Source organism: Gossypium hirsutum, chromosome A07 (assembly GCF_007990345.1).
Source record: "Gossypium hirsutum isolate 1008001.06 chromosome A07, Gossypium_hirsutum_v2.1, whole genome shotgun sequence".
In the NCBI taxonomy this organism is placed as follows: domain Eukaryota; kingdom Viridiplantae; phylum Streptophyta; class Magnoliopsida; order Malvales; family Malvaceae; genus Gossypium; species Gossypium hirsutum.
Genome location: NC_053430.1, coordinates 87,926,315 through 87,936,314, shown reverse-complemented (window position 1 = coordinate 87,936,314; position 10,000 = coordinate 87,926,315). Strand labels below are relative to the sequence as shown.

Sequence of the window (10,000 nt, the reverse complement as noted above, 5' to 3'; positions counted from 1 at the left end):
AGCTCGAGCCCATAGCAATGCATAACCCACCCCAAGAGATCTTTGCCTGATATAGGGAACCTGGTCTTGGAGTCATTGGCTACATTTCTATGGGCACGGGCTTGACTGGCCGAAAAATCATCACCTCGGCCACTAGCACCGGCGATTGACCCACCATCGTTGGTGAGTCATTGCGGGACTATCCGACCCCCGTGGGGGCTGCGGATGCACCCCACCTCGGGTTCGAGGGGGGGCCACGTCCGGGGGCAGCGGATCTCTACCCCTTAAAGAGCTAAAAAAACTTTGTCAATCTGCTACCAGGCAACATTCGTATGTCTGAAACGGGGACACTTTTCTTTAGCCTGCACATCCGAGCCACCAGGGTGCCCCTGTTGCTCGAGGCACCCGCACATCGAACGTCCTAGGTTGCCGATGGTGTCCGAGGCTCCCGCACTCCAAGCACCAAGGTGCCAATGCTGCTCGAGGCTCCCGCACATCCAAGTACCAAGGTGCCAATACTGCTCGAGGCTCCCGCACATCCAAGGCACCAAGGTGCCGATGGTGCCCGAGGCTCCCGCACGACCAATGGCCGAGGTTACCGATGGTGTTCGAGGCTCCCACACATCCAAGCACCAAGGTGACGATGGTACCCGAGCTTCTCGCACGATCAAGGCCTAGGTTGCCGATGGTGCCTGAGGCTCCCGCACGACCAGGGGCCTAGGTTGCCGATGGTGCCCGAGGCTCCCGCACATCCAAGGGCCTAGGTGCCGATGGTGGCCGAGGCTCCCGCACAACCAAGGGCCTAGGTGCCGATGGTCCCGAGGCTCTCGCACGACCAAGGGCCTAGGTTGCCGATGGTGCCCGAGGCTCCCGCACATCCAAGCACCAAGGTGCCGATGGTGCCCGAGGCTCCCGCACGACCAAGGGCCTAGGTGCCGATGGTGCCCGAGGCTCTCGTACGACCAAGGGCCTAAGTTGCCGATGGTGGCCGAAGCTCCTACACAACCAGGGGCCTAGGTGCCGATGGTGGCCGAGGCTCCCGCACGACCAAGGGCCTAGGTTCCGATGGTGCCCGTGGCTCTCACACGACCAAGGGCCTAGGTACCGATGGTGCCCGAGGCTCTCGCACGACCAAGGGCCTAGGTTGCCAATGGTATCGAGGCTCCCACGCGACCAGGGTCCGAGGTTGCCGATGGTGCCCTAGGCTCCCGCACATCCAAGCACCAAGGTGCCGGTGGTGCCCGAGGCTCCCGCACGACCAAGGGGCTAGGTGCCGATGGTGCCCGAGGCTCCCGTACGACAAACATCCTAGGTTGTCAATGGCGTCCAAGGCTCCAGCACGTCCAAGCAGCAATGTGCCGATGCTCCCGCACCATCGACGTCCTAGGTTACCAAGGGTGCCTGATGCTCCGACACGACCAAGGGCCCAAGGTGCCAGAGGATCTTGTTCCAAAAGGGGAGGGATCGAGATGATTCAAAAGGGGAGGGACCTAGGGGAGGGACCGGGACGACTTGTAGCTTCGTTTTCGATATTTCGGGATGGCTCGTCGAGCACCGCCGGGATGGCTCACCGGAGCACCACCGGGATGGATCGCCGGAGCACCGCCGAAAACCTAACCGGCAATGGGGAGGCACTGACGTCTGGGCATGAAATGGGCGTGGGCAGTGCCCTGGACAACCCCTGTTCGCCTCAATATCACCTCCCCCCTAAAGAGCTAAAAAAACTTGGTCAATGTGCTACCAGGCGACATTCTTTTTTTTTCGAAAGAAAGACCCGAAGGTCGACCTCAATTTATTGCATCACTTAAAATAACATCATGAATTTCAACAGGATAATCCATATCGAAATCCTTAATACAATTCAAAGCCTTCGCCCATTTACAAAGAGAATCAGCAACTTTATTACAACTACGCGGGGACCAAGCAAAATGATAACTATCACAAAAATCCAAAATCTTAATGTTCTCCCGAATGCTGTAGCCCATAGTGGATAAGTCAGCCCACCGCCTATTAAGCCTATTCACCAAGCTGGCACAATTGGTTTCAAATTCCAGCTTAAGCCAGTTCCTGGAGCGTGTAAATTTGATGCTCTCAACCAGCGCATGAAACTCAGCCCATTCGGCTTGATCATTCTGCGCAACCATACCAGCCCGCCCACCAAGGACAAAACCGTCGTGATCCCTCGCCACCAGCCCAAAACTCAACTTCCTACCTTTCGAAGATGCATCAAAATTAATTTTAACAGTCCCCTGATCTGGCTTCTTCCAACTTTTCTCCATAATCGGTTTAGGAAGCAACGGCTTATCCATGAAATTAAAAATTCGAAAATCCTTGCTCAACACAATAGCCCTTTCCCACATCACTCTAGCTTCCTCCTCCACATCCTGAAAAACTTTATTGTTCCTACTATTCCAAATATTCTAGAGCACCGTAATAAAGTCAGAGAAAGCTTTCAGATCAAGTGTACGAGCCACATCCTCAAGCCAGTCCACACAGCGGCCATAGCTACCCTCAAGCAAGTTATTATTCAGGCCTCCATGAACCAGAACCGCTTTAGAACTAGGGCAGTCTCTCATAGCATGAAGTAGGTTCTCTCTAGCAAGCCCACATCTCGAACAGTTGCTGCTCTGCTCCCTACGAATACCGGAGATATTATCGTACGTAGGAAGGATATCGTGCCCCAAACGCCAGCAAAAAATCTTAATCTTCGGAAGAGTCTGGAGTTTCCACGCTATCTTCCAAATAAAACGGTGAGGACCAAGGCCCACATGCTTCAAAGTCAACCAGGAGTAGGCTGACTTGGTCGAATAATATCCAAGGGAGTTGTGGTACCAGATACAGTCATCGTTAGGGCCATATGAATAATGGGGATTTTGCAAATTTGGTCCTCCAAGTCTTCACCGTAAATCTCAAGAACCCTTCTCACATTCCACCCGTCTTTCTCGTTATTAAGCAAGTCACTCACTTTCTCCTCATGGACCTCCCTCCTGCTGAGCTTAATAGAGACACCCGACAGGTCATTGAAGCCCCAGTTATCTCGCCAAATATCAATCTTATCACCCCGACCCACGTTCCACCAAAAACCATCATACAACGTACTGGCAGCTTTAGCAATGCTCTGCCAAGTGAAGGAGGGTTTTTCAACACGCTTAGGATGAAGGACGTCCCCATCCGGGAAATACTTGGCACTTAGGACCCGAAAGCAAAGCGTATCTCTATAGCTCATAAGGCGCCACACTTGTCTGCCTAGCAAGGCCACATTAAAGCGACGAAGATCCCTAAAACCACGACCCCCATCCATTTAGGAAAACACATGCGGTCCCAAGAAAGAATATGCCAGCACCGATTATTATCTTGACCACTCCACCAAACCCGACTGATCATAGATTGAAGTTCCTCCAACACAGCATTAGGAGCAAAGAAAACCGAGAGCGTATACGTAGGGACAGCTTGAAGGACCGATTTAATGAAAATTTCCTTACCCCCATAAGACAAAAGTCGCTTTGACCAACTATTAATCCTGTTAGCAGTTCGATCCAGGATACTCTTGAAAGCATCGCGCTTCTTTTTACCCACCGGAATAGGCAACCCAAATAAGCATCAAGGTTGGGAACCACCCTCATCCTAAGTAAGCTGCTCAAGCTTTCCCGCTAAGAAGCAATGGTGTTCGGGCTAAAATACACCATGGATTTGTCGAAATTGATGCGCTGACCCGATATACGCTCAAAGGACTTCAGTATTTTCGAAAACTCCATCACTTCACTTTGTTCATTCCTAACAAATAAAAGGGCATCGTCAGCAACGAATAAATGATTAATCCGAGGACCATTGAAACTAGCACGAATGCCCTTAATCATATTAGTGTCTTGCGCATGGATTAGCATACGAGACAGGGCATCCATACAGAACAGGAACAAGTAGGGGGAAAGAGGGTCCCTTTGACGAAGACCCCTATCGGGAATAATAACATCCGACTGAATCATATTACACTTAACCCTATATTTAACAGTACAAACACAATCCATGATTTTTTTAACCCAAACAGAAGAGAAACCCATTTTTTCCATCACATTCTCAATAAGACTCCATTCCACCCGATCGTACGCCTTGCTCATGTCCAATTTGATCACACATTCTTTGTTCGGGCCGTTTTTTGAGCTCCTAAGATAGTGCACAAGCTCGTAGGCTATGAGAATGTTATCGTGAATCATGCGGTTGGGGACAAAAGCACTTTGATTTTGGCTTATGCACTTTGGAAGGACCTTCTTGAGCCGGTTAGCAAGCGTCTTAGCAACCATTTTATAGACAAACCTGCACAGACTAAGAGGACGGAAGTTAGCCATCTCATCAGGATTTTTGATTTTAGGGATTAAAATGATCAGGGTTTCATTAACATATTCAACACTCTTATCACCCTAAAGAATATCATGTCATAAACTCAGGACATGTTTCCCCACTGTATTCCAATGATCCTTGAAAAAACTACCCGAAAGCCCATCAATTCCAGGCGCCTTATGAGGATCCATCTGTTTAAACACCTTCAAAATCTCCTTATCCGTATAGGCATCATTCAGAAATCGATTGGTGTCCATATCAATGCATTTAGGGATGTGCTGGAAGTCGCTGGCTTCACTCAGGTTTATCGAAGTCTTAAACAAAGAATGAAAATAATTCCAGCCAATACCACATATCTCCTCCTCATTATCATGCCAATTTCCTTGTTCATCTTTAAGTCTCGAAATTTTATTCTTCCTCCTACGTCCCGAAGCACGAACATGGAAATAGCGCGTGTTTCTATCCCCCTCCCTCAGCCACTGGGATCGGGCCCTAAGCGCCCAGTACTTTTCCTCGACATCATAAAGGTGGCCAAGCTTACCACGAGCTTGTTTGAGCAGACACGCGGTTCAATCATCCGTTCGGCCATCCATAAGTCTAATAATCTCCTTCTCCAGCCCTTTTATCTTATATTTCAAGTTTCGAAAGCGACTAAACTGCCAAGGGCCCAACTTATCACGAGTCATGTCCATTTTCGCCAACATGTTGCTCTCCTCCTTTTCCCAAATGCACGAAATTAAGTCTTTAAGCTCCTGCTCCCCCGCCCAACACGTATCATATCTGAACCACGCCTTGTGACCCATCCTCTCCCTATTAGGCTTACTACCTTTCGTATCAATCAGGATAGCCTCGTGATCGGACCTGGACTGGCGAACGACATAGGAAGCTAAGAAAGGGAACTTATCCAGAATCACATCGGAGGCAACAAATCTATCCAGCCTTTCTTTGACAAGCCGATCACCTTCCCTATTGTTTGTCCAAGTAAACCATCCATTGCAAGGCTTGATATCGGTGAGCTTTAACTCCTCCAGGATATTACAAAATTCCTCCATCAACACCTTGGGTTTACTACGGCCACCTTCCTTTTCAGAGAGATTCAGAATAGCATTAAAATCACCCCCAACAATCCATCCTTCATTAACCTTATGATGCACTCTCCTCAAAATATCCCAGGCCTGTTGTCTCGATCTAGAAGCAGTCTGGCCGTAAAAACCGGTAAATCTTAACACATCCTCGTTCTCCAGCCTAACCAACGAGTTAATATGAGAATTAGAATAATTTTGAACCGACACATCTATACCATCCCGCCAAAGTAATGCAAACCCCCCACTCTTTCCTACGGAGTCCACTGCGAGGCAACCCTCCATTCTGCATATGGAACGGATACGCTGGAACCTGTTAGAATTAATCTTAGTTTCACACAGGAAAACGATATCAGGGACATTAGCAACAAGAAGTTGCCTAAATTCCCGAACTGTCGCAGGGTTCCCCACCCCACAACAGTTCCAATATAGAATTTTCATGGCTCCTGGCGGGGCTGGTCACCAGCCACCGCCTTTAAAGGTGAGACATGTTCCAGGAGTTTTCTCTTAACCACTCTAGCAGGACTTTCAGCCTAACTATCGCCATAGGGTCCTCTATGTCTTTTGTGCTTGCTTTTTAGCCTTCCCAGCCCTTCCCGCGATATATTTTGGCCATTTCCCTCCCTAGGTGAAAAGGCCGTTGGCTCAACTACAGATGTTTTCCCCTTGCCCTTATTACCATCCTGCTCCCCGTCTCCCCTCGAGCTAGATTCGTTTGTTCTTTCACTTTCTCTTGGTTTGGATTCGCGACAGAAGCCCTCAACCAGCTACCATACTGGAGGTTTGAATCAATAGCCCCGCCCCTTCCTTTTCGATAATGCATGTCTTCAGAATATGCCCTATCACCCCACACCCGTAGCAAAAATCTGGAAGTCGCTCGTACTTATTGAACCCTATATGTTCCTCTCCACCCTTGTCCATCATTCTCACCAACCACCTTAGAGGTTTTAAAACATTTATCTTAACCTTTATCCTCATGAACTCTGTCCATCCACCATCGTGATCCCTCCAGTCAATCGCCATCAACTCCCCCACAGCCCAAGATTCAAAACCTTGATCACTTATACCATCATTCGTACTGATTATTTGCCCAGTTTCCTCCTCCAAAAATTTCAGTCTCTCGAGAATCGCATTTATCTCCTCCGTCAGTCTTGTCGAATCATTTTCTGGCCTATTCTCCATGATGTAAAGAACTGAATCTGCCCAAGAAACAGAGAAGACAAATCTTGGCCAAAACCCCAACGCAAACAAGCAAGAAAACGCCGCGGAACAGGATCACAAACGAAAGCAAACTCGTGCGAAGGCACAAAGCCTCACCAGCTGATAGATACCTCCGAAAAACAACCAACAAGAAACCAAAGAAAACCAATCAGAACCTAAGAACACAACACAACTAAAAGGAAAATACTATTTACGACGCTAAAACTCGTAAATACTGCATGCATATGCATGAAACATGCACATCGTATGAAGAAAAGACGGCCAACTCTCATGCAGAAACCAAAAAAAAAGAACGTAGAAAAACCACACCGAGACGAAAAGAACTAGCCCGACGGGCCCCACAACGAGACAAAATAAAGAATAAGCAGACAAAAAAACTCAAAGAAACGTACAGAAAACAAATAAAAATCAAATAAACAAAGGAAAAATAAAACGAAAACTATATCACCGTGAGACACGAACCAAGAAACGCTCCAAGAAACGTCATTTCTGACCAGGAGCCCCGTCAGATGCTGTCACTTCGCAATAAAGCCACCGAACGACCACCGAAAAAAGAAAAAGTTAAGTAAAAATAAAAGTAAACCGCACCAAAACACACCGAACTAAACTCAGAACCCACTCAAACTGCCATATTATTTAAAACGAATAAGGCAGACACACATCCAAAAAACAAGAAATAGAATCGTCCAAATCTTGGAGAAAAATCACAAAACGCGCAAAACAGCTGCTACTGCTACCAGGAAAATGCTACCAGGCGACATTCATATGTCTGAAACAGGGACACTTTATGGTGCCGACGCTTCTGCACCAACGGGGGCCCAAAATTAGCTTTGGTGCTTGACCCTCCCGCACATCCGATGCACCAAGGTGCCGATGCTGCCCGATGCTCTAACACATCAAAGGGGCCGGTGGTGCCCGATGGCCCCGCACCACAGGATGGCACACGCTGTCGATAGTGTACGAGGCTACCGCGGGGCCAAAGGTGCCGGGGGCTCTTGTTGCAAAAGGGGAGGGACAGGGACGATTCATTCATTGTTGGGTACAGGACATGCAACGGTATCCGAATCCTACCTTTGGGACGATTCATTCATTATTGGGTACCGAACATGTAACGATATCTGAATTCTACCTTTTGGGATTGGGGAGGGACTCGTTGCACCGTTTGTGTATCCTGAGATGGCTCACCGGATCATCGCCGGGATGGATCGTCGTAGCACCGCCGGGAACCTAACCGGTGGTGGGGGGCACCGACGTCCGGGCATGTGATGGGCATGGGCAGTGCCCTGGATAACCCCTAGCTGCTCAATATCACTTCCCCCCTAAAGAGCTAAAAAAACTTGGTCAATGTGCTACCAGTCGACATTCTTTTTTTTTTTGAAAGAAAACGACCAAAAGTCAGCCTCATCTTATTGCATCTTTAATAATCAAACCATGGATATCCGTCGGATAATCCATATCAAAATACAAATCAACTTTGTTCCTAACGGCTAAGTGACAAAGTAAATCAGCAGCATTATTGCTAGTACGACTAATCCAATTAACATGACAGAATCAAAAAAATTAAAAGCACTACAAGTATGCTGAATATGCTGTCCAAAAACAGTAATATCTTTATTCCGCTTGTTGACCGAATTGACGAGCCCAGTACTGTCAGATTCCACAATAAGCCGAGCGATTTTTAATCTAGCCGTCAGGTTTAAGCCTTCTTTAAGCGCTTCCAACTCTGTCTTTAATACCACACCCTCGTGTCTTTAATACCATTATGGGGAATGGGCAAATTGCAAATACACTCCCCCAAACTTTCACCATAAATCTCGATTATCCTTTCCCTATTCCACCGCTTGGAATTACGGTCCCACAGATCCTTGACCACTCTCTCGTCATGATTAAAAGGAGACCGACAAACCGACTTACCTTGAATGCCATTAACTCCCCAATGATCCTTCCTAATATCGATCGTGTTGCCATTGCCTACTTGCCAAAGGAAACCATCCTTGAGAGCATCAACCGCCTTAGCAATGCTCGTCCATGTGAACGAGGGTTTATCACCTTTTTTGTAACTGAACACATCGCCATTCGGGAAATACTTGGCACTTAACACTTTGAAACACAATGTATCCATGTGCGTCATAAGTCTCCAGACCTGTCTGCCTAGCAAAGCCAAATTGAACAGCTCTCGTCGGGCCGGCTCTCGTCGTTTCACATCCGACTGGGGCACATCGCTGGCCCCCATCCGTTTCCCTCCCGACAATTTCAAGCACTCTTTGACTCTCTTTTCAAAGTCCTTTTCATCTTTCCCTCACGGTACTTGTTCGCTATCGGTCTCTCGCCCGTATTTACCCTTGGACAGAATTTACCGCCCGATTAGGGCTGCATTCCCAAACAACCGACTCGTAGACAGCGCCTCATGGTGCGACAGGGTCCGGGCACGACGGGGCTCTCACCCTCTCCGGCGCCCCTTTCCAGGGGACTTGGGCCTGGTCCGCGGCTGAGGACGCTTCTCTAGACTACAATTCGAACGTCGGTGGCGCCCGATTCTCAAGCTGGGCTTTTCCCAGTTCGCTCGCCGTTACTAGGGGAATCCTGGTAAGTATCTTTTCCTTCGCTTATTGATATGCTTAAACTCAGCGGGTAATCCCGCCTGACCTTGGGTTTGGATGCGATGCCGAAAGGGTTTAAGGGTCTCGATCGATGAACGCGCACGACTCCGAACGAGGTTGCTTACAGCATTACCACCGATCGTCACGACGATTATGTCATCGAGGACTCGAATTTAGGCCAACCGCTAGCCGTGAGAGCACGGGAGGCCAATTTTTGCCCGCGGTCTAACCGAGTCCCGAGACAGACGTGACACCCAGGCAAACGTGCCCTCGGCCTAATGGCTTGGGGCGCAACTTGCGCTCAAAGACTCGATGGTTCACGGGATTCTGCAATTCACACCCAGTATCGCATTTCGCTACGTTCTTCATCGATGCGAGAGCCGAGATATCCGTTGCCGAGAGTCGTTCTATATACTTTGCGACAAAAGAACAACATCACTGAAGTACTGACACCACGAACGGTGCGGCGACAAGAGATGTGTCCCTTTTTTCATTTCGATTCCTTGGTGCGATTCCCACCGGAGGTTTGTTCGTTTTGCATCGAAGAAGTTGATCCTGACATCTCATCCCACCCAATGGGCAAAAGGGGAACGGAAAACCTTCCTCCTTCTTTCAAACACCCAAACTTAACGATACAGCTTCGATCCTTCAAACACCCAAACTTAACGATCACGACACCTTCTTTCAAAGCAACAAAGTCAACTTCCTCCTTTGTGTACCAAAACGAACGGAAAACCCTGTACATCGCTTCTCTATTTGGAGTTTCCGTCGCCATAATCTTAC

At 48.4% G+C, this 10,000-nt stretch overlaps 1 protein-coding gene and 1 non-coding gene across 2 annotated transcripts; both read right to left on the bottom strand.

Moving 5' to 3' along the window:
• Nucleotides 1-4,883: 4,883 nt before the first annotated feature.
• LOC121203753 (uncharacterized) lies at nucleotides 4,884-5,837 on the bottom strand. The gene has a single exon (XM_041074205.1). It carries the CDS (start codon nucleotides 5,835-5,837, stop codon nucleotides 4,884-4,886), a length of 954 nt encoding a protein of 317 aa, XP_040930139.1.
• Nucleotides 5,838-9,465: 3,628 nt separating this feature from the next.
• LOC121204026 (5.8S ribosomal RNA) lies at nucleotides 9,466-9,621 on the bottom strand. Its single transcript, XR_005898954.1, has one exon. It is a non-coding gene; the product is annotated as a 5.8S ribosomal RNA (ribosomal RNA).
• Nucleotides 9,622-10,000: the final 379 nt, after the last annotated feature.